The 25,468-nt window shown below is 38.8% G+C and overlaps 1 protein-coding gene across 3 annotated transcripts; it reads left to right on the forward strand.

The window, feature by feature from the left end:
- Nucleotides 1–756: 756 nt before the first annotated feature.
- LOC126281728 (dynein regulatory complex subunit 6-like) lies at nt 757–24,731 on the forward strand. 3 transcript variants are annotated; one of them, XM_049980909.1, is made up of 3 exons: nt 757–1,003; nt 1,135–1,285; nt 23,121–24,627. In XM_049980909.1, coding segments are annotated over exons 2-3 (1,353 nt in total). In that variant the 5' UTR covers nt 757–1,003; nt 1,135–1,283; the 3' UTR covers nt 24,472–24,627. The 3 variants fall into 3 exon arrangements, with proteins under 3 accessions (XP_049836866.1, XP_049836867.1, XP_049836865.1); XM_049980910.1 differs by lacking the exon at nt 1,135–1,285 and having other exon boundaries at nt 23,121–24,626; XM_049980908.1 differs by lacking the exons at nt 757–1,003; nt 1,135–1,285 and adding an exon at nt 3,953–4,123 and having other exon boundaries at nt 23,121–24,731.
- Nucleotides 24,732–25,468: the final 737 nt, after the last annotated feature.

Raw genomic sequence — 25,468 nt, forward strand, 5'->3', positions numbered from 1 at the left:
TCAATGAGAGAGGCAATCGCATTCGACAAGAAATTGCGCGATAGACAGGTTACTCTGATGTTCTAGTTTCGTTCTGTAATATTAGAAAGTACAATTAATAAAATGAAAACCTGTGAAGTAATTATATGTGCCTGGTACAGACCTGTGGAGACAATTAACGTAAAACTTTTTTATGCTTTATGATAATTTGGTGAAAGAGACATAATTTCGCAAACCTGTTACTAGTCCCTGCAGATATATAACGTATTTTACGAAATGGGAGCGTTTTTCAAATCTGCTATGTACCACAACGATGTATACTATATTTTAAAATTAATGAAGCAAGCAGTGTAATACAGTATCCTCCATTAACAGTACTAAAGTGGCACATGCAATGTTTTCCTTGCATACGCCTATTAAAATTCTTTTGTATTAAAAAACTACTTAAAATTGAATTTGAGGTTTGATACACACAACGGTGAATTGAATAATAATAATAATAAACAGTGCTCACTACGGCGCAAGGCTGGTTTCTGAACCTCTTTCAACATATGAATAGAATTGTCAAATCGTCAAGATTTGACCTCACAGGTTAAGTATGTGTTGACAATAATTAGAATATTTTGAGGTCCCTCAATGCTGTTTATCATTATTTATACTACTGACAATACATCAATAAGCGCCCTCAGATGGTCAATATATTGACAGTTTGACAATACTATTGAATATGTGAGGCCCATATATATATATATCTGTGTACCGTCTGTAATTATCGTTATCAATATCTTTTGCGGCGCATGAGATGTTACTTGCTGGATGTCAGCTGTATTTTATTGATCCAAGAAGTCACAATATGGTACAATTTGTACATATGATGCAGGGCAGTTTGATGATGTGCGCTAATCTGGGGGCGTGTATGTAACTTGTCAGTTCATAAGCACGTTTAGTAAAGGATATATTGATATTGGACGATTTTATGGTACACTGAAAGTAGTGTGAATTTTCCAGTGGATATCTCACGCAGGTATGGGCCTTAAGTTTCGTACTTATCTTTTAAAAACCATAGTCAGTAACGAAATGAACATTTATTTGTGTTTATAAGCAGACTTATTTTTTGTATGACATAGAGTTTTGTGCGTCTCTTCCTGTTCATAGTGTGCCGGGATCGCTTTGGGCAGACGAGAATATCTGCGCCGCGCCTTGAAATGTGTTGTCAAAAAAGTATTTTTTGAAGTGCCTGTACACGTTAGAAAAGTAGATCTCTTGCACAGATATGCTTATTTATAAACATTGGTGCTTGTAACATGTAATGTATTCAGTTTTTCGTATTGCAGTACAAAGTAGACTAGTTTGTAAATCTAATGCAGTGAAAATATTGCTGAAATACCATCTTCTATAGTTTTAACATACTTTTTTTTAATTTATTGGCTTTCGGAACATGCTCATACAGCCATCTCAACGCTGGAAATACGATTTACATTTTGTTTTGACACCGTAGAGTGTCATCTCGCTAGTTGAATTATCTGACTTGCAATGTAGTGTTCGTGTTCATTGAGGTTATATGAACTCCCGTCATTTCCAGACATAGCACATGGCACAATGTGGTGTAGCTTGCATTCTAAAAAACTCGGTGCCCCATTTATTGTGTTAATTAGTAAAATGTTTCATGTGAAGTATAAGTTAATGGATTTAGCATGCAGCTTATTGTTTAAACGGGTGCAGACGTGTTGCTTCTTGGTCCCAGTTTCAGAATCCCCTTCAATGTGTGGCTTTTTTTGTTAATCTGATGGACATCATTTGAATTAACCCATTTTAATGTAAAAATTGAATCTAAATTAATCTTAGTGAGCTCTGAAACATATTGTTATTAGTTTGTAACAAATGTTTTGTCTCTTCTGATCCAGTATTGAGCCTTCCACAATTTGCAAACCTATTGTCTCCACTCTGCACAGTCAGTCGTTCTACCAACGTATTTATCTTGCTGTGATAGACGCCAGTTTCCTTAGCTACAGGTTTTCACCATTATTTACTTCTGAATGTTTACAGTTTTCGCCTAACATTGAGAATCTGTGATTATGTTGCCTCATTGTGCTGTGCATCTTTTTTAAACTGCTTTCTACGTGAAGTTCAAGAATGGACTTACTCACAGCAGGTTTCTGAGCTATAAATACTTTGTGTGTATATGTGTGGCATTGCCCCAGAAAATTATTCCATATGAATTCAGGTAATGAAAGTACACAGATTAAGTTAATTATCTAAAGCTTTTGTGACAAAAATAAGACAATACACTTACAGTGAATGTTGCTTAACTCAAGGTGATTGGGAAGATCTAGTAATGTATGTGATTTCCAATGAGGATGGTGATGGAAAAATTCAGGATGGGATTGAGGATTTCAAAGCCCGTAGAACCAAGTACATAAGCTGTGAAAGTAATCTCTACTAGGCCTATACTTAAAGGAAATAATTGAAGGAGTAAGAGGTAACAACTCCCCTAATAGTTGAGGCACTAAATTGTTGATAGGCACATAAACAAGACTGGCTTGTTTATGTCTGTTTTTTACTTAGTACCTAAGATATTCATTGAGATGTTATCTTTATTGCTTATGATATTTATGTTGTGATCAGATCATTCCATTACTGCACCTGAAGGAAATGTGATTGGGCAGTAACTGATATTTCTCTGAGACCTCACAGGCAACGATTGTTGTGTTTAGAGATGTGACAATTATGGGTAATAGTAGTGAACTGCAGAACGACTTACAGATTTGATTGTCAGTGGTAGGTTAAAAAAAAAAAAATTGTCATTGGTTGTCGAAAGCAAATACACACTAAGATAAATAAAAGACACACCATGAAGCAGTTACACACAGATTTTGTTACAAACTGATATTCGTAGAGGCATTGATGGAAAATGTGAAATTATACACTTTCGGCATGCAGCTGGCAAGAATAGTAAAGAGGATACATGCCAATTCCATGGCATACAGTCTTTGCAATTTTCATTCTATGTTCTATGCAGAGTAACTAGGTCTCGCAGACAGTCACCTGAACAATATATGCAGATGTCAACATTGGAGAGAGAACATGTAGTAGGGGACAAAGAAATGAGTTACTGGTATTTGATTAGGAGTGATGCTACTGTTCAATGATGTTGGCAGGAATGCATGAACATTTGCACAATTTGACTAAAAAAAAATGGTTCAAATGGCTCTGAGCACTATGGGACTGAACTTCTGAGTGATCAGTCCCCTAGAACTTAGAACTACTTAAACCTAACTAACCTAAGGACATCACACACATCCATGCCCGAGGCAGGATTCGAACCTGCGACCGTAACGGTCGCGTGGTTCCAGACTGTAGTGCCTAGAACCGCTTGGCCACGCCAGCCGGCAAAGCAGACTCAAGGAGGATATGGTTGACCCAGAGAGATGACAGAAAATGACATCTGAGCAATCGTGAGAGAGGTACTCGGAGTCCCGAAATCATCATCATCATCAATCTGATGGGTAGCTTGTGCTTCAATGATCATGAGGGCCATTTGTAGGTGGCTCACAGAAAGGGAGCAGAGCTCACTACTATTGACCTCTGTACACCAACAAGCCAACAGTGGCGTCGGGCACATTTGGATAGGACTCTCATGGAGTGGAGTAGAATTGTCTTTAGTGATGAGTCCCATTTCAGATTAAGTCCTGATGACCAGCGAAGATGTGTCTTCAGACAAGTGGTGGAATAGTAACCTGACTGTTGCCCACCACAAGGTCTGACAACCAGGAGTGAGGATCTGATGTGCCATTTCATTTCATATCATGACCACTTTGGTTGTCATTGCATGCTTACAGTATAGCAGTACGTCAAAGGTATTCTGTGCCCTGTTTTGTTGGCCTACATGGCATGACCTTACATTTCAGCAAGGTAATGCCCACCCACACACGGTGAGAGTTTCTACTGCTTGTCTTTGTGCTTCCTAGACCCTGCCATGGCCAGCAAGGTTGCCAGATCTGTCCCCAGTTGAGAATATTTGGAACATTATAGGCATGGCTCTCCAACCAGCTCAGGATTGTGAAGATCTAACCCTTAAGTTAGAATTTGGCACCACATTCCTCAGGACATCATCCAACAACTGTATCAATGCAAACCAAGCCAGGTAACTGCTTGCATAAGGCCAAACGTGGACCAATGTGTTGGTGACTTGCACAATTTGTGAAGTTATTTCTCTTGAGTAAATCGTCCAATTTTTCTGAAATTTTAATCATTTGTTTGCTTGTACATGTCCGTCACATCCATCAGATTTCTCTCCATTGGGATAATTCCTTCGTGGTACTTTTTTTCCCCCTTGGAGTGTATAATGCAATTTATGATGGCTGACAACTTTTCTTTCTTATTTTTGCTATAAGTAATTATAAATGGTCTTGACGAACAGATATTAGATATTACTGTCCACAGAAACTAAGTAGAATCACCAAGTACCACTAGTTGTGTCGATAGCTAAGATCCATTGTACAAATGTTTAGAAAATGTAAATCATTTTTTGGAGAATTGTTTACAAAAATCTTGAGTATTGTCACTTGGGGACATAAGTGTTAATGGAAAGAATAGAGAAGGTTCAAGGAAGAGTGTCAGAGCCAGCAATTCATTTATTTTAAAAAAAATAAGAATGTCATAAATTCATTTAATATCACACTCTTCCATGACTGGTAATATTATTTTTGGATGGCTCTTACTGTTGTAGCCACGGGTTTACAACCATGGTTATTAGCCCTAGAGGTTTTTCTCAGCTGCCCCTAAGCTCAGAAACAGACACTGAGCAAAGGACACTCAAACTGGCGACAGCCTCCTTTGGATTTTGATTTCTGTGTTGGTCTGTGCATTTCCCATCTACCCTGCATAACTGCCGGGCCTTCCCCTACCTGCCAACTAAGGATGCATCCGGTAGGGTTCAGAAACTGACTGGACTTCTTACTTTATTACATTAGAGTTTTCACCAAAGATCCTAATTTGTGACAGTCTTCAGGTCAGGTTAATGCAGTCTTGTTTTCTCACTAGCTGCAAGGTTCTGTATAAGTTTTTATATATGATGATTAAATAGATGAAGTACCTGTTGACAGAACTTAAAATGCCAAGTCTTTTGTTCCTGGAATAGATGGTATAGTCTCCACATATTGCAACATTTGTGGTAAGAGCCTGTCATGTAAGAACATATGAATTGCTGCCAACCTGTTCTGAAGATTATGTAGGCAGATGGAGCAGACATCCCATGAACAAGCAATGCATTTTATCAGTAGTGGAATTTATTGATTTTCTTTGCATGTCTGATTTTTGTGAAATAATGTAAGCCCTTTGTCAGTGGAGGATAATTGCCAAATACAGTTATCTTAGGTCCAATTCCTACTCACATGTGTTAAAATATTTCAGGCTTTTATGTAGTGCTCAGTGGGGAAACCCACCAATTTCATGTTCATAGCTTCAGTGAAGGCACAGCTCACACCCTTGCTTGCTACTGACTGAAGTCAAATTTCATTTTTGCGTTTTTGCTAAATGTTGTTGTTGTTGTGGTCTTCAGTCCTGAGACTGGTTTGATGCAGCTCTCCATGCTACCCTATTCTGTGCAAGCTTCTTCATCTCCCAGTTCTTACTGCAACCTACATCCTTCTGAATCTGCTTAGTATATTCATCTCTTGGTCTCCTTCTACGATTTTTACCCTCCACGATGCCCTCCAATGCTAAATTTGTGATCCCTTGATGCCTCAGAACATGTCCTACCAACCAGTCCCTTCTTCTTGTCAAGTTGTGCCACCAGCTCCTCTTCTCCCCAATTCTATTCTTCATTAGTTACATGATCCACTCTTCTCATCTTCAGAATTCTTCTGTAGCACCACATTTCGAAAGCTTCTATTCTCTTCTTGTCCAAAATATTTATCGTCCATGTTTCACTTCCATACATGGCTACACTCCATACAAATACTTTCAGAAACGACTTCCTGACGTTTAAATCTATACTCTATGTTAACAAATTTCTCTTCGTCAGAAATGCTTCCCTTGCCATTGCCAGTCTACGTTTTATATCATATCAACTTCACCCATCATCAGTTATTTGGCTCCCCAAATAGCAAAACTCCTTTACTACTTTAAGTCTCTCATTTTCTAATCTAATTCCCTCAGCATCATCTGACTTAATTTGACTACATTCCATTATCCTCGTTCTGCATTTGTTGATGTTCATCTTATATCCTACTTTCAAGACACTGTTCATTCCGTTCAACTGCTCTTGCAAGTCCTTTGCTGTCTCTGCCAGAATTACACTGTCATTGGCGAACACAAAGTTTTTATTTCTTTTCCATGGATTTTAATACCTACTTAGAATTTTTATTTTGTTTCCTTTACTGCTTGCTCAATATACAGCTTGAATAACGTCAGGGAGAGGCTACAACCTTGTCTCACTCCCTTCGCAACCACTGCTTCCCTTTCATGCCCCTCGACTCTTATAACTGCCATGTGGTTTTCGTACAAATTGTAAATAGCCTTTCGCTCCCTGTATTTTATCCGTGCCACCTTTAGAATTTGAAAGAGAGTATTCTAGTCAACATTGTCAAAAGCTTTCTCTAATCTAAAAATGCTAGAAACATAGGTTTGCCTTTTCTGAATCTTTCTTCTAAGAAAAGTCGTAAGGTCACTATTGCCTCACGTGTTCCAGTATTTCTCCGAAATCCAAACTAATCTTCCCCGAGGTCAACTTCTAACAGTTTTTCCATTAATCTGTAAAGAATTCGCGTTAGTATTTTGCAGCCATGGCTTATTAAACTGATAGTTCAGTAATTTTCACATCTGTCAACACCTGCTTTCTTTGGGATTGGAATTAGTATATTCTTCTTGAAGTCTGACAGTATTTTGCCTGTCTCATACATCTTGCTCACCACATGGTAGAGTTTTGTTGAGACTGGCTCTCCCAAGGCTGCCAGTAGTTCTAATGGAATGTTGTCTACTCCTGGGGCCTTGTTTGGACTTAGGTCTTTCAGTGCTCTGTCAAACTCTTCACACAGTATCATATCTCCCATTTCATCTTCCTCTACATCCTCTTCCATTTCCATAATATTGTCCTCAAGTACAACGTCCTTGTATAGACACTCTATATACTCCTTCCACGTTTCTGCTTTCCATTCTTTGCTTAGAACTGGGTTTCCATCTGAGCTCTTGATATTCATGCAAGTAGCTCTCTTTTCTTCAAAGGTCTCTTTAATTTTCCTGTAGGCAGTATCTATTTTACCCCTAGTGAGATAAGCCTCTACATCCTTACATTTATCCTCTAGCCATCCCTACTTAGCCATTTTGCACTTCCTGTCGATCTCATTTTTGAGACATTTGTATTCCTTTTTATCTGCTTCATTTACTGAATTTTTATATTTTCTCCTTTCCTGAATTAAATTCAATATTTCTTCTGTTACCCAAGGATTTCTGCTAGCCTTCATCTTTTTACCTACTTGATCCTCTGTTGCCTTCACTACTTCATCCCTCAAAGCTACTCATTCTTCTTCTACTTTATTTCTTTTCCCCATTCCTGTCAATTGTTCCCTTATGCTCTCCTTGAACCTCTGTACAACCTCTGGTTCTGTCAGTTTATCCAGGCCCCACCTCCTTAAATTCCCACCTTTTTGCAGTTTCAGCAGTTTTAATCTACAGATGATAACAAATAGATTGTGGTCAGATTCCACATCTGCCCTGGAAATGTCTTACAATTTAAAACCTGGTTCCTAAATCTCTGTCTTACCATTATATAATCTATCTGAAACCTGTCAGCATCTCCACGATTCTTCCATGTATACAACCTTCTTTCATGATTCTTGAACCAAGTGTGAGCTATGATTAAGTTATGCTCTGCGCAAAATTCTACCAGGCAGCTTCCTCTTTCATTTCTTACCCCCAATCCATATTCACCTACTACATTTCCTTCTCTTCCTTGTCCTGATCTCGAATTCCAGTCACGCATGACTATTAAATTTTCGTATCCCTTCACGATCTGAATAATTTCTTTTATCTCATCATACTTTTCATTGATTTCTTCATCATCTGCAGAGCTAGTTGGCATATAAACTTGCACTACTATAGTATGCGTGGTCTTTGTGTCTATATTGGCCACAATAATGTGTTAGCTATGCTGTTTGTGGCGGCTTACCCACACTTCTATTTTTTTATTCATTACTAAACCTACTCGTGCATTACCCCTATTTGATTTTGTTTTTATAACCCTGTGTTCGCCTGACTAAAAGTCTTATTCCTCCTGCCACCAAACTTCACTAATTCCCAGTATATCTAACTTTAACCTATCAATTTCCCTTTTTAAATTTTCGAACCTACCTGCCCGATTAAGGGATCTGACATTCCACACTCTGATCCGTAGAACACCAGTTGTCTTTCTCCTGATAACGACGTCCTCTTGAGCAGCCCCTGTCCGGAGATCCGAATGGAATATAGAGATATGAAGTAATATGTTTTCTTTTCAAAATTTGGGTGCAACTGGCCATTATTCGAGGATGTGTAACTGAATGGTGTCAGTATTACAATGCTGAAAAAAATAAAAATTGCACCATGGGGTGATTGCAATAGTGGACAACAACAACTGACAACAGAAAATGTCTGGGGCAGTATTTAGCACTCGCTCCCAAGAAACACTAAATCCTGCCCCATTCTCCTTGCAGTATCACTCAGGCCCTGAATTCCTCAACACATTGCCTATCCAATGCTACGACTTTATTAAGTCGAAGCTTGAAATATGATACTGTCTCGTTGGTATCCTCCTCGCATCATCCACTATCCAGCTGTGACCATCTGTTGGCCTCCTGATTTCTCTAATGTCCTAGTCAAGTTTTATGGCATTCCGAAGCCATTATTCCTATCCAAAGCCCCGCTGTAAATTTGCTCCACGCAGCCACCCACTACCATCTACTCCAGCCTCACTGCTGGTAAATCTGGTAATATGAAAGGTAGAACAACTTGCCAAACCGTGCATGTTGTTTGTCAGCTAGCCTGTAGCTACTGCACAGTATTTTTATACAAACAAGCACCACTAAACTGGCTGAGCACATGAATGGGCATAGAGGAACTGTACGCTTCGCGGACACCCAGCACCAAGTTGCTGGAAGTGCCTTCCAGCATAACACAAAGGACTTGGGGTGCCTTCTACACCACATGGTGTGATTCTTCCACCCAATACTAGTGTCCCTGAAATCCAGATAGGGGAACTAGCCCTCCAATGCATTCTTGCATCCCAACCCCTTCTTGGACTTAACTTTTGTTAATATATTACCCCTGCCCCTTTTTCATCTTTTTGTTACTAAATTTTTATTTATTTTGTCTCATTTCTTTTATTGCTTTCACTTATTATCTTCCTTATCCTCCCTCCTCTCATTCTCATTATTGTTATTACTAGAGCTTTTTTTCTAGTCTGTAATTGCACTATTCATTTGTCTTCCTCAAATCCATCTTTGCATGCTACTCTCACTGACTGAAGCTGCCACAATCTATACCAATGTACTGTTTTTGTTCACTTCCTCTCTCTTACACCTCCAACTTCAGCTTACTCTCCTCATTCGTACAACAGGTGGGTCTCTCTCTTCTTGAGGTTTTGGTGATCTGCTCATACGTTTTAACCTTACCTAACCAATTCCTCTCTCCTCCCTTGTGAAGGAACTAATAGTTTTGAAAGCTGTTGTGGGAATTTTTATGATGTGTGACTCTTCAAATAGTTAGGCGTAATGACAACATTCACACGATAAATTTAGTCCCTTATGAAGTTTGTCTACAATCAATAACATTTCAAAAATAGCAGTAACATTCATAAATGTAATACGGAAAGAAGAAATAACATACAGTATCCATAACCAGCTTTAGTGTGATGCTGAAAGAAATGAGGTATACAGCTGGCATCAGTTAGCTATATATAGGCTGATATTTGCTGTTGGTAATGTTGCAGCATCATGAGTGTCATAATATGTTGAGAGAGGACAGCGATTGAGATTCTCTACATTACTATCACTTTTAAACAGTAACTTGCATCCAGGTTTTCCTTTCTGTGAAACTGGTCTATGCTGATTGAAAAATTTACCAATTAGTCAATGGTTTAACAACATACTTAGCAGTCATTCACCTCCCATCTTTTAATAGACCAATGTATGTATACGTGTAGGTGTACTGATATGTTGTATATTTTACACCCTTCCTGAAAGGTTATTAGGGTTCCAGATATCAAACTTCTTGCAATACTGACTGATGTGACAAGCATTTGTGTTCTGTACAAGTTTTTGCGATCTAGTCTTGTTTAAAGTATTCATCTCCTATAATTCCAATGAAAGAGTTTGCTCACTCCTTCCACCCCTTTATCCAGTTAAGAATTTGTATTGTGGTTGACTTTAAACCAAAGATTCAATTTTTAGAATTCAGCTGAGCTGAAATTGAGATGTTGATAGTTACTGTTTAGGTTAAGTTGTGCATCTTAATCCAATACATACATATTTTATACTTATTTTTTATGCTTCTGTTTTTTTTTCATCTATTTATTAAAAGATAATTAAAAATAACCACTCAACACATTCTGGATTGGACAGTTATGTGAACAAGATTTAGAAAGATGGGAGGAGAGGGTGAGTGAGGGAGGGGCCTTATTGTTACTCATTGTTTTGCTTGTTTTCTAGCCAGATCTTGTCAGTATTGCATTAATACCATGGAAGTTAGAAATTTCCAAAAATAGCTTAGAATGCAATGACAGTGGTCTGCTGTTTTCAAGCATATAGTGAATTAGTGCTATTTCTGAATAGCTGGCGTTCCTTTGACTGAAAGCTGCTGTTATGCTACTAACAGTAGTGTTAGATTAACTCCCCTGAATAAGGTACCTGAGCTGTGCAAAGTATTTATGGCACCCCATTCCTCTCATTACATGCTGCTTCTCTGATGGGTTTAGTTGCTCAGTTCAAGGAAAACAGTTTCTGGAGACAGCTGTGAAAACTAAAGTGATTTTCATAGAAGGAGGTGGAGGAAACAAACCTGTACAAAATAAAACCCAAAACTAATGAACAACTATATTTATTGACCACTAAACATACTAATTCTATCCTTTTTAGTAATGGGTATCTACAGTACAATTAACTGATAGATGTAGTTTGTACAGGAATTGTCCATATAATTATGCTTTTAGGATACAATGCTAAGGGAAGCCATTTGGTATTTTCAGTTGCAGGGGGAATAGGAGGTATCAGTAAAATGTTCAGAATGAATTTTGATTATGCAGTTGAGTTTGAGATGATCTGAAACTTCCAGGCAGGTTAAAGCCATGTGACACACCAGGCTTGAACCTGGGTGCTTTGCCTTTCATGGGCAAGTGCTCTATCAACCTAGCTCTCCAGGCACAAATGCATGTCTCCTCAATATTCTTTCTTTGTCAGTGCTAGTCTCACATCAAATGCAGGAGAACTTCTGTGAAATTTGAAGTTAGGAGATGGGTACTAGCTGAAGCAAAGTTGTGAGGTTGGATTGCAAGTCATGCTTGGATAACCCAGATAGAAGAGAACTTTTGCATGGAAGGCAAAGATCCCAGGTTCGATTTCTGGTCCAGCAACAGTTATAATCTGCCAGGAAGTTTCAAAACAGTAAAATAGTTTTTAGGTTCCATAACAAATGGCTGTGGATATGCTTGCCATTAATTAATATCCATTACTTGTTGTGGCTTTCTTCAAACTGATATTGGATTAAAATGTCTGTCTGTGTAGCATGGCAGGATGCAAGTTTGGTTTATGAAGACAAGAGGTGGAGGTGGGCGGATGGGCAGCAGAGCTGCCCTACATTGTGTTATGTAACACATTTGAAGGTAGCTAAGGAAAAACTAGGCAAAAAGACAAGGCCCAACAGAAATCCTTGGGTAACAGACCAAATAAAAATTCGACAGATGAAAAAAAAAGATTAGCAAATGAAACAGACAAACTGGAAAAATAGGCACTTACAAAACACTTACAGTTAGGAAGATTGTGGCAGAATGTAAGTAATTTAGAAGTTGAAGGTTAGAAGCATTGAGTCATCAACAGGTGCATAAAAAAGAATGAAAACTTTTCTTATTTTTACATGAAAACTCCTGTTACAGTTACATAGTGGCAGCTGAACACCCAATCTGGGGCTGCAGTTCGGCAAGTAGACTGGGGTGAGGGGTTGTGCCTAGAGATCTAAAACTGAATGAGTACAACTCTAAATGTTGAGGGTCAGATACACTACAAATCAAGGTGCTGCTGTTAGGTCAATGCTAAATCACATTCCTTTTTTCCCCACTTCAGTTCTGGGTGTGTGAAGAGCCTGAGAATAATGGCACTGCAGTCACTTCCCACTTGTTGAATGCTTCTCTCTTACTGAAGCCGGCTAGACTGAGACTAGTTGCGACTTAGTACAGAGGTTGAGTGCATGATCATGTTGCTGTAAATTAGCAATGACATGGTGAAATGACTGGTTGTTTGGGTCAGATGACCTCTAACGAAGCTGTGTTTTGTGAGACCGGGAGGGTGTAAGACGAAAGTTAAGTGATGCATTGTATACAGTTGCAAATGTGTTTCGTTAGAGAAGAGTGGATAGTCCACACTTTGCATGATAAACATACAAATTTAAATCAATGTAAAAAACATGGGTTTGTTATTGTTTTTCTCCTTTAACATGGAAAAAAAGTATGTGCTCCGTGTGAAGGAAAACTGGGCACAGAGTGATGTTACTGTTATGTCCCTGGAACCAAAAAAGACGCTATATATAAAATCAGGGGAACCTGTGTTTATGGGCTAATAGTGAGCAATGTAGTTTATCATTCATTTCTGTAACTTTTTTGTAGACTACTGTAAATTTATTTCATTAGTTAATCACTATTTAGAATGTACACTTTGCTTCTGGTACAGTCATCGTAGAATTAGTAATGTGTTGAAAGTTTGTGTGTTAGGCATTCTCGGAATAGAGATTAAATATTAAAATATAAATTTACAGCAATTTTCGAAAAAAGTTTTATACATATAAAAATATAAATAATATACATATAAACGTGTGTGTGTGTGTGTGTGTGTGTGTGTGTGTGTGTGTGTGTGTGTGTGTGTGTGTGTGTGTGCGCGCACACACACACACATACAAATGTATGTAGAAACAGAACAATATTCACTGCTAAATGATCAGTGTATTGGTGTATAATAATTGTCATGCCCAACAGTTTCATATGTAACAGTAATGCCACGAGTGCTGAGTTATACTTGTGAACTCGTGTACCCACATTCCTTTCTACAATGGTGTGTTCCACTTGTACCTGACAACAGATTCAAGTGACGAAGTTTAAGTTAAATGGCGAGTAGTGGAGATGGCAGAGTCTGGAGATGACACTGTAAGACCCACTGGTGCGTTTAAAGTGAATATACAGAACTCATTTCTGATCTCAAGTTTTGTTGTGTGGGTTTGGAGGAAGGAGGAAAGAAGTGGGAAGCAGGAGGCACAGTGGCTGGCTGACAGCTCAGAGGAAGGCAGCAGGTGTGTGGGATAGGAATGTGGGAGGAAGAAGCAACAAGTACACATCATAGCAGTGCAACATGTGGCCACTGGAGCCAGTGAGTTCATACTGAGCACAGTGACAATTTAATGGAGTGGCTTGGGAGTGGGTGATGGGACAGAGAAAGAGGAAACTGTTGGGTAGAGGGTGTGGGTGTAGTGGGTTAGTGGGTTAGTGGAGATTTGAGGGCAGGAGGATTACTGTAATGAAGGATGTTTCGCAAGGGTCTCTCTCGTCTCCTTAGTTCAGAAAAGTTCGTGTAGATGGAAGGGTTCCAGGTGGGATGGAATGTGAAGCAGCCATTGAACTGGGAGGAAGTCATTTAAACCAGGCTGCATATTGGGCACTGCCTTTTTAGCCATCGTCATTTGACAATTGGCGCTACCACACCACTTCGTATACATTGTGGCCAAGTTTGATCTCTCTTCCACTTCATGACGGAATGCCCATTTTTTAACTGTTTATATTCCCATTTGGGTTTGCTGTCTGAGTTATCGGCTGTTTTAGCAAATGACACACGGGCTGTTGACCGCATTTTACTTTTTATCTGCCAAAGCAATATGGTGAAGGCCATTTAATTTTTAGTTTTGGACTTCCATTTCTGTATAGTGTCTTTTTTAGCCCTTTTCTCAAATGCCTGTTTTAGGTGTCTTCCCTTATGTCAATTGCGACTGACATATAGTCATTTTTTAACTCCTCTTCTTGTTCTATAGTATTGAATTTGACGCATATGACCCCAGTTGTTTTTTGCGCCCTAAAGCAAAACGAAACCCAACAAGTGGTAGACTCAGCTCTGGACCACAGTTTGGCAGTGGCCAGTCATGCTGGTGGACAGGCGGCTGATGGTCATGCCCACATAATGTTGTGGAGAAATTGCAGTGTAGGTGGTATGACATAGCTGCTTTCACAGGTGGCCCTGTTACTGATAGCCTGTGATAGGAGTAGGATGCGCTTGCTGAATGAATTGGGCAGGTCTGGGTTTTCTACAGGTACAACTTAGGAGGTGTGGAAAGAACAGTAGGTAGGATGATGTCACTGATTTCCAGGTATGATGATAGATAATAATCGAAGCCATGGCGGAGATGGGAAGTCTCTTTGTGGACTAGGCTTGGGGGACACTGCCTGTCTTTGAAGGCTTTTCAGAGACCATTGGCATTCTGGGCAAGAGAACACAGGTGGCCAGTCTATATAGGAGTAATTTTTTGGTGTGGAAGGGGTGACAGCTGTCACACTGCAGGTGTTGTTGGATGTTTGTACATATCAAGAGTTTCAGTGGGAGTACTGTAAAGAGCTACAATGTGGTGTCCAGTATTGTTGGACTTAAGGGACAGGCTCAGCAGCAGTTTTTGACTGTTTCCTGGTGATGCTGTAGTGTACGGAAAGGTGTCTTCACTGTGTGATTGTAGGAGGATACAAGATGATTTAGACAAAATTTCTAGTTGGTGTGATGAATGACAGCTTGTTCTAAATGTAGAAAAACATAAGTCAATGCAGATGAGTACAAAAAACAGTCTTGTAATGTTCAAATATAGTGATAGCAGTTTGCTGGTTGACACAGTCCCCTCGATTAAGTATCAAGATGTAATGTTGCAAAGCGATATGAAATGGGATGAGCTTGCAAGGATGGCAGTAAGGAAGGTGAGGTCAACTTTTACGTAGTGGGAAAATTTTAGGAAAATGTGGTTTATCTATAAAGGAGATTGCATATAGAACACTAGTGTGGCTCATTTTTGAGTACTAATCGAATGTCTGATATTACCACCAGGTCGGATTAAAGGAAGACAGCAAAGCAATTTAGATACGGGCTGCTAAGTTTGTTACCTCTAATTTTGATGAACACACGAGATGCTTCATGAACTTAAGTGAGAACCCCTGGAGGAAAGATGGTGATCTTTTCATGTAAAACTCTTAAGAAAATTTAGAGACCCAGCATTTGGAGTTGACTGAAGAATGATTCTGCTGTCACCAATGTACATTTCACATATGCACTGTTAAGATAAGAGAAGTTAGGGCTTGTATGAAGCCATATGGACAGTAATTTTTTTTCTCACTCTATTTGCAAGTGGAATTGGAAAGTAAATGACTAATAGTGGTATAAAGTAGCCTCACCCATGCAGCATATGGTTGTTTGCAGAACATGTATATATATGTATTGATTTTGGGAAGTATGTAGAAGGAGTGAGTGAGTGGGATTGTTGGAATGAGGTGGGAGATAGATTAAAGAGTAAGTGTTTGGGACAGGCTTAAGGATTTGAGTAGGACTGCAGTGTATGTTGGACACCTTGTATGGGGTTGCAATGGCAGAGCTTGTAGGTGGATGCCTTCTGTCTGGTAGTCACTGTGATTCATGACAACAGTTATGGAGCCTTTGTCTGCATGGCGGAGAATTAAATCAGGGTCTGTCTTGAGGTTATGGATGGCTGTTCTTGCTTCTGCTGAGAAGTTCGTATTCCGGGAAAGGAAGTTGGTGGTAAGAAGTTCCTGGAAGGTGACATGGTCCTCCTCAGCTCAATGTGCCACCATCTTGCATGTTCACCTCCACACTGTCTGATGGCTCCATCCATACCTCTCTTCATATCAGACTCACTAATTATCAACGGTGCCTGCATTTTCATACCTGTCATCTCTTCCACACCATAAGATCACTCTCGTGTAGCCTGGCCACCCATGGATAGCATACCTATAGTGACAAGAATTCCCTTGCCCAGTATGAGTATATTCTTGTAAATGCCTTCACAGACAAGCACTATCCCCCCAAGTCCACAGATTTCCCATGCTGTATCTTCAGACACCCCTAATCCTTCCAACATACCCAAGAAACAGCTGTAAAGTGGCCTGCCCTCCCCCAGCTCACCTCACCCAATATCATCCTGGACTGGAGCAACCAAACCACGTCCTTTCCCAGAGCTTCAGTTGTCTATCATTGTACGTGGAAATGAGGGACGTTTGTTCTACTGTCACAACCTCACCACCTGTCATAGAGTGGTACTCTGATGCCCATCCATCCTACACGACATCCTGGTCCATCCCAATGTCACTCCCAGTCCTGACTCCTTGCCATAGGGATCATATCCCTGTGGAAGATGTAAATGCAAAACCTGACCTATACACCCACCTGATACATCCTACTCTAATCTTATCACACAAGAGCATGGACCACATGTGAAAGTAGCCATATCGTACATCAGCTCTGCTGAAATTTCTGCACAACATTTTGTGAGGATATGTCCACCAATCAGATGTCCACCAGAACGAATAGCTACCATCAAACTGCAGTGTAGAGCAGAGTTGACCACATGGTGGTGAGCACAACATGCAAGAATGCAGTGGGTGCTTCATAGCCTGTGCCACTTGGATCAGTATTATCCTTGCAACACATTCTTCATTCCTGTAATCCTCTTGGACTCAACCTCTGCTAAACCACTGCACCGACACAGTCTTCCATTCCTCTGTCCTATCATCCTCTCCTATCCCACTCCTCCACATCATTGTCATTGAGAACCACACACACACACACACACACACACACACACAAAGAGGCTCTGGTGTCCACAAATTACACTCCTATGTTGTACACTTATTGCCTCTCCCTCCCGCATTCCTTTTCCCCACACTGCTGCCTCACTCCGAACCATCAGCCTCCATTCCCCCAACCGCGTCTCCTGCTTTTCACCTCATTTCTCCCTCTACCCAACACAAAACAGCACCTCACCTCAGTCTACCTCCCAAATGGCAATCCTAGCATTGTGCATTCAGCCAACACAATGTAGCTGCAAAGCATTTATTTGTGTGTGTGTGTGTGTGTGTGTGTGTGTGTGTGTGTGTGTGTGTGTGTGTGAACTAAATATAAGACAGACGAAATACCTTCAGAATTCAAGAAGAATGTAACAATCCCAGTTCCAGGAAGGTAGGCACAGATGAATGTATTCATTAGTTTAATAAGCCATGGCTGCAAATGCTAACATGAAGTATCTGCAGAAGGATGGGATGACTGAGAGAAACTAATTTGGGGAAAAATAAGTTTGGGTTCCAGAGAAATGTAGGAGCACGGCAGGCAATATTTACCTTATGACTTGTCTTAAGACATGTTGAAGAAAGGCAAACCCACTTTTATAGCATTGTTGTATTCAGGAAACACATCTGACAAAGTTGACTGGACTACACTCTTTGCATTTCTGATGCTATCAGAGATGATATACTGGTACCAAAAGATTGTCTTAAATTTGTATGGAAACCAGATTGCAGTTCTAAGAGTTGGTGGACATGAAAAGGAAGCAGTAATCGAGAAGGGAGTTGTAACCTGTTCCTTCATATTATTAAATCTGTACATGGCACTAGAAGTAAATATAACTTCAGAACAATGTAGAAATTGAGGGAGAAGAAGCAAAAAAATAAATGTTTGTCTGGTAACATTGAAGTTATTATAAATGGCAAATGACTTGGAAGGACATTGGAATGCAGTGGATAGTATCTTGAAGGGAGGTTGTAAGGTGAGCATTAATAAAAGTGAAACAATGCTGAGTGTAGTTGAATTAAGTCAAATGGGGCCAAAGAAACTACACTACAAAATGAGATTCTGAAAGTAGTTGCCAGTTTTTGATATTCGGGCAACAAAACAACAAATTGTACTGTAAACGTAAAAACTGGCTTGTTCTGCATTCTTGTGATCCCAATGTAGTAGGACCTATGGAATATAATATAAAATCAAATCAAATCATTAACAATGGCAGAAGGAAAGAGGATATAAAATGAAGATCGGCTATAGCAAGAAAAGCTTTTCTGAAATATGTTGATACTGAATATAAATTTATTATGAGGTATTGCCTGAAAGTATTTGTTTGAAGTATAACTTTTTAAGGAGGTGAAACATGGACAGTAACAGAAACAACAAAGAGGCATTAAATCAAATTGGGAAGAAAAGAGCTTTTGGCATAGCTGGACTGTAGGGAGGTTGATTGGACACATCTGCAGCTGAAGAAATAGGGAATTTTCCATTTTTTTTTTTTTTTGGGGGGGGGGGGGGGGGGTTCGGGGGAAGAGGTAATGCTGTTGAGGGAGACCAAGAGTTGAATGTAGTAAGCAATTTCAGATGGATGTAGGGTGCAGTAGTTGTGCAGATATTGAAAAATTTGCACAACCTAGAGTGGTATGGACATCAGCATGAAACCAATCTTGTAATTGATGACCAAAACAATAACAAGTTATTGCTAAACAGATTAAAAATAGCGTTCAGTAACATTATTAATTATTTACTTTGGTTCATTCCATATTAAAACAAACTTGCACCAAGCACTTGTAACATCTGCAAGGTGGCTTGGAATTGCTTCATAACACAGTTTGAAAGAAATAAGCATAGCTACAAGTAGTAATGGCACGAAGTCTTTCAACTAATATAGACTTCTGTCAGCTCTGAACCAGTGAACTCAGCAATGAGGAAAAGTTTGACAAATAAAAAAGGATATATTTTGTTACAGTCTTCATGGTTTTTCCATTTGTCTTTCTGAAAATAAAAATAATTGTCCCTCTATAATGAATGATGAGTTGGGTTAGGTAACATGGAAAGAGGTTGGTATTATACGGCACTGTTCTTGTGTGTAGGGTAAACTAATAAGGCGCATTCTACTGTGAAAGTATATTATAGAATTTTATTATTACTGCATGTTTCATTTTCACTGGGCTTGATTCTTTATCTAAATATTTTTTTACTATGTAATGTCTATTATTTCAGATATGCTTAAATGCATTTTTTAATGACTGAAAACTTTTCCACACTGAGTGAATTTGGACAGATCAAAATATCCTATTATTTTGCTTTCATCACTGTACAGTTTTGGCTGTAAAACTTTCTGTAGTGATTGTGTAGAGCAGGGTTTCCCAACCTTTTCAGTTGGTGGACCCCTTCCTCAGTCAAAAATCCATGGCGGACCCCTAGTTTGTTTCCAATGACACTCCCCCCCCCCCCCCCATGAAGTATCAATAGTCTTTGGTTTAGAGATGAATGAAAACAACTTGAAGGTCAAAAATCAACTTATGAAATAGGTAGTGCACTGACAAAGAAAGTTTAACATTTAATGATGCCTGGGGCCGCATACGTGCCAGCGAGTGCTGTGATTGGTCGACAAAGCTCGCTCCACGCATGCTAAAAGGTTTCAGCGCATCTACCGCCATGAGCCGGCGCACAAACGACCCCCCGTATTGTTGCGAAACAGTTGATCAGTGAAGCCGCATTATCCGGCACTAAAATGTGTTTGCGTTCTCACTTAGGAACCGCAAAGGCTGCTAGGGAATACGACCTGAAGTAAAAGTACACATTTTTTCACATGAAAAAAAAAAAGTGATGAATTTGATTTCCACATTTTTATTCAATAATTTTACTCATTATTCTACACGATTTAGTGAAGGGTGGCCGCAGTCCCCTTGGAAGAGCCAGCGGACTCCTTAGGGGTCCGCAGACCACACGTTGGGAAGCCCTGGTATAGAGTAACCCATCAGAATGGGCATACCTGGATTGGAGTTAAAATATGCATCAAATTGGACAAGAGTAGAACTAAAAACAGGATAGAAAGTGCATCTTGAATAGTAATGATGTAACAAAGAATTGTAAGAAAGTACTGGACTATGTATTTGAAAATAAAGGTGTATTTTAATCCATCTAATGCCAATCAGTTTGGCAGACTAATTGTTGAGATAATTTTTGGTGGCTGCGGGCCTTATTGCAACCAAAAATAGGTATTTTTAATATTTCAGTTTTAGTTATTTGTTTAACCTAATTGGGATGTTTATCACACCATTTCATTCCCAAGTAGATGCTCTTTTAAATTTTTCTTCAAAAGTAGTTAGTGACCTTGATAAAGATGTTAATGAAATAATTATTAATGTTTCTTGTCACTATGAAATTGTTACTGTGTTCCAGCATTTGACATGTCACAAATAGAATCACCTAACCAGAGTCTATAAACATATCTATACAATGAGTCTTTTGTATAGTGAGCCTTTTTTTTTTTTTAATCACCCTTTCCTGTAGTTTGGAAATGATACCAATATTTTGTGTATTTGATGCCCAAAAATTGATTCTATAGCCGAACATTAGATATACACGGGAACAATATGTAACGACAAGACACTGATGGTTTCACACTGTTAAGAGGACTCTGAGGGTGTGACATATTGATGATAATCTCTATGCCAGTATTTCATTTTTCCTTAGCTTTAAAGCTAAATATGACAGAGTTCATTTACTGTCATACCCAGATAGGCTTCATTGGGGACAATATACCTCCTCCTATACACTAATGAGCCAAAACATGATGGCCACTTGCTTGACAAGAGTGTTGGTTCACTTTTGGAACACAATACAAGTGCTATTCTGCATGGCACTTATTCAATAAGTTCTTGGTAATTTCTGGAGATACATGGCTGGCAGCAAAAGTGTGCAAACGTCACACAATTCCTGTAAATTACAGGCCAGTGATTAGTGGCTGCAGAGGTGGCACCTGATAGCACCCTGATGGGTTCCATTGAGTTCAGATCTGGTGGATTTGATAGCCAAGATATTGAGGTACACTGCCGTGCTTCTCCTTCAGGGAAGACATTGGGCATGAAGGAATGTGTGTGTCCCTCAGTACAACTGTGACAGTCTTCAATTACTATCGTAGGTACCATGGAAAACCAGGTGAACATCCCCCATAACATAATACTGCCCCCACTGACCTGCATTCATAGTGCAGTTCCTGTTCCAAGTAACCATTCACCTGGCTGATGGCATATCTGGGCAAGACCACCGACTTGTTATAACAAGAAACATGATACATCCAATCAGGTGATCAATTTTCATTGATCGGTGGTCAAATATTGATCATTCTATGCTCACTGGAATTGTAACTGATGGTATCTTTGGGTCAGCATGAGAACAAGTGGGAGTCATGTGCTGCAGAGTCCCATGTTCAGCAATGTGCACTGAATGGTATGCTGCAAAACGCTTGTACCTGCACCAGCACTGTACTCTGTCAATAGATCTTCCACATATTGCCATCAATCCTACTTTACAGATGGGAGCAAGCATTTGATCTTCAGGTTAGTGATTAGATGTGGATGTCCAACTACTTGTGACCTACACATAGTTTTACTGTTCTTCGATATTTTTCTGTGGAGGCTCATGACAACTACACACAAAATACTACCAGTTTCTCCTTTTGAGGTAATCTGTCCCAGATGCCAGACCATAACAATGTGCCCTTTGTCAGTCTTTTACATCAGTGGATATCCCTACCTGCAGTCTTAATCATGACTATGATTCTCTATTCATCACTGATATACTTTTCCTTACCATATCACATCCCTACAGTGCCACCAGGGAACTTTGAATTTAGCGATGGACAGTTGTCATAAGTTTCAGCTTGCCAATGTAGATTCACAGTATAGTGATGTGCAATTGTGATTCAGTCATAGCATCAGTGGTAATCAAAAAAGACATGGCAACAAAAATAAACATAGTAGCCTACAGATTCAGTAAAATTCCCCATAGTTTGCACAGGTTATGTCTGAAACTGGAGATAGAAATATCTGCTTGTCATAAATCTGTTGGTGAATTGTAACTCGAGTTCAGGCAAATAGTTTATTGAGCTCTACAAAAATCAGTAGGCTACTAAGAAGAATAACAAGAGATGTTGTAATCACTGTTACACTATTACACCAGCAAAAGTACAAAGCTGTAAAAGTTGAAGGCAAATTGTAAAAGTGCAAATAGACTGAAGTTAGTAGAAACATACTTGGCTACCATAAGGACCATGCTTTACTGTAAGAAATAATGTAGCAGATCCTCGATTAAAATCCTTAGAAATATTAGCAGTGTCTAATGTTGTCAGTGGCATATAAATTAATGCCCAGATTCTCATTGGTAATGCAGAGACCAATGTAAAAGTCAGCAAAATGTATGCTGAAATGCTGAACTTCCAAATATTCTCTGACAAAGTGAAATTTTCTACTCAAAGGGACACACAGGTTTTAAAAAATAATGTAATGATACAGAGTGCCTAGCATTGGGCTACCATATTTTAACAGTTTATTTTAAATACCAGATTGAGCAGACTCTGTGGCCTACTTGAGGTTAAACATCCTGGTGTTTTCCTCCAGTCTCAATGAAGGTGGTAAGGAAGTTTCAAATTACTCAATCAGGCTAGTTGTCTGCTGTTTGTAGACAACCAGGCAATATTCATTGTACATAAGCATATGTTAATATTGAATGCCATCTAGTTTGTTACATTCAAAGTGTGTCTGCATGGGCTTATGGTTTTAAACTGTCTTGAAAACTGTAAGTACCATGCTCTGACTGCTGTAATATATGGCCTATAGTTCACATAGTGATTTTGTGTTTTTAGTGTGTTTCACTATGTTTAGATTAAATCTCCCATGCTTAATCCATGCATAGTTATTTAATTAATTGTTGTAATTTTTGCTTAAACTGCATTTGTGTACTTTTTGTTCTTGCATCCCTTCAAAATTATTGTAAAAAAGCCCAAAATTTAATTATCTATTGGCAGTCCAAGTTTTTGCTGTGTATGCCAGTGCTCTTTAAAATTAGATAATTTTTATTTTTCAGGTCATTGAATCTGATGGATGATCCTCCACTTAGCATAAACGATCTTCCAAATGAAATTTTGTTGCAGATCTTTTTTTATCTTTCTGTTGAAGATATAGCACTTAATGTTCAATTTGTTTGCAGTCGTTGGTCTGAAGTGTGTTCAAATGATGTACTGTGGAAGAACAGCTGTTTAAGTGTAGAGGGAAGTGCATCCATTCAGTATGTTGTGTCACTGTTAAAAAAAGTTCCAAAATTGCAGTGTTTTTGTATCTGGTTTAGATCATCAGGAGAAGTTCTTAACAGATTAGCAGAATTCTGCAAAGATTTGCGTAAATTAGACTTCTGCGTGCCTCAGCTTGAGTTACCTTATGAAGCATTCAAGAATCTTGTTTCAGAATGTCCGAAACTGGAGGAAATTACTATCCCAGGATCTGCACTAGTAAGAGAAGAATTGGCAGAGCTTGTGGGCCAATGGGAGTACCTGAGTGACATTTACCTTATAGGTAGATCAGACAAACCCATTGCACTGAAGTATTTAGCAGAGGGCTGCCCAGCATTACAGCATTTACACATGCGTTATGTTGTGTGCAATTTTACTGAACTAGAATATTTCTTAGAGAAAAAGAAGAACAAACTACTGACTTTAAGCATTAGTCCACTCACTCAAGATGGCAGATGTGTGATTCCTCTCCTCGACATTTGTAAGGACAGGCTGGAAAAACTGCAGTTAGAAGACAGCAAATATTGCTACATTGAGTCACACAATTTTGGTATCATAAAAACACTGAAAAACTTGAAGGCCCTGAGCATAAAAATTCCTCGTGGTGTAAGAACAGATGTGATGTCAAGTATTTTTGAAGAAAAGGCATTGTCTCAGTTACAAGAACTTGAACTAAACAATTATGCAGAAATAAATGATGCTCTGGTTAACACTATTTGTAGTAACTGCCCAAATCTCTTGAGATTGGCTCTAAGATATTCAACACGTATTAGTGATGATGCAATGAGGAATCTACACAAATGCAAGAACTTGGAAGATTTAGATTTGTATTATTGCACAGAACTTACAGATGTCTCTGTGGACTTTGTTTTAAAGTGTAGTAAATTGAAGTACCTCAATCTTGGTTTCTGCAAACTAACAGAGAAAAGCTTAACACGTCTTATAGTTCTGACTGAACTTAGAGAACTGATTCTTGATGCAATTAATGTTGCAAGTCTTCCCTTGCACATTTTTCCTCAACATTTGACGAACCTCAGAGAGCTTAAACTTGATTACTGTATGAACATTGATAATGAAGCACTAGCTATTCTCTGTGTTGAAATGCCTCATTTAAGAGTGTCAACAAAACAAGCTGAACTGTGTCCTTGACTGCTTCATATTCTTATATCATTATTAAAAAGCTTTGCTAAAAACAGTGACATTTCTTTGCTGTGAATATTGTATTTATCACTTATAATATTGTTTTCATGTCAGTTACAGATATTTTAAGTGTAATGAAATAATAAAAGTGTTTATATTATCTGTCTTTTATTTACACAAATATACATTTTATAAATGAATCAAAAATACTTACAGACAGCTACAGTAATCAAATAAACAAATCTTTGAATGTTGCCTACTCCCATAAATATTGTTTACATTTGCTGGAGAAACTGTCTACATATAGTGTAGTTGCGCAATCGTATAATGTTATTTGTACACGAGTTGAAACTATAATAGAATATATATATGAGGCATCCCAGGGGGAATGGTTGGTATTTAGATATGACAGGAACAGTCATTTGAAGCAAAAAATCTAGTATACATGGGTTCTGAAATTAACATCTTCAGAGCTTTGAGTACATCTTCATTCTCAATACCATGAAACAAATTTCTTCCAACAGCAAGCTCTTTGCTTTCCACGTTTTTGGAGGAGGTAGTATAGACCATAACAAGAAAAAATTGTCTAGTAACTATGGGCTCTAAAATGCGCACCTTAAGAGCTGTGAGCACTTCTTCAATAGAAGAGATGTCTTTCACAGTAGTGAAGATTAACAGGTGCTCATAGCCCTGAAGGTATGTACTCTGGAGCCCATGTTTACTGGATATTTCCTTCTTATTTTGATCCATACTATCACTTCTCATAATATTGAAAGTAAAGAGCTTGCGGTAGAAGAGGTTTGTTTAACGCTGTCAAAGATGAGGAAGTGCTTGTTGCTGAGAAGCAATACTGAACTGCAAGCTCTGCACACTTCTTACATGTTCCGTACATATTCCAAATGATGATCAAACAATGGAAACTCCAGGCAAGAATATTAACAATGTAGGAAAAAATAGATTGCTACTTACCGTAAATAAGGCATGTCATGTTCACACACACACACAC

Source organism: Schistocerca gregaria, chromosome 7, assembly GCF_023897955.1.
Source record: "Schistocerca gregaria isolate iqSchGreg1 chromosome 7, iqSchGreg1.2, whole genome shotgun sequence".
Taxonomy (NCBI): Eukaryota; Metazoa; Arthropoda; class Insecta; order Orthoptera; family Acrididae; genus Schistocerca; species Schistocerca gregaria.

Excerpts from the sequence above, each read along its gene's own strand:
- LOC126281728 (XM_049980908.1), top strand. The coding sequence starts at position 4,014 with ATGGCTCTCCAACCAGCTCAGGATTGTGAAGATCTAACCCTTAAGTTA. Across the intron at positions 4,124-23,120 it reads ATCAATGCAAACCAAGCCAG|GTCATTGAATCTGATGGATG; the intron begins GTAACTGCTTGC and ends TTTATTTTTCAG.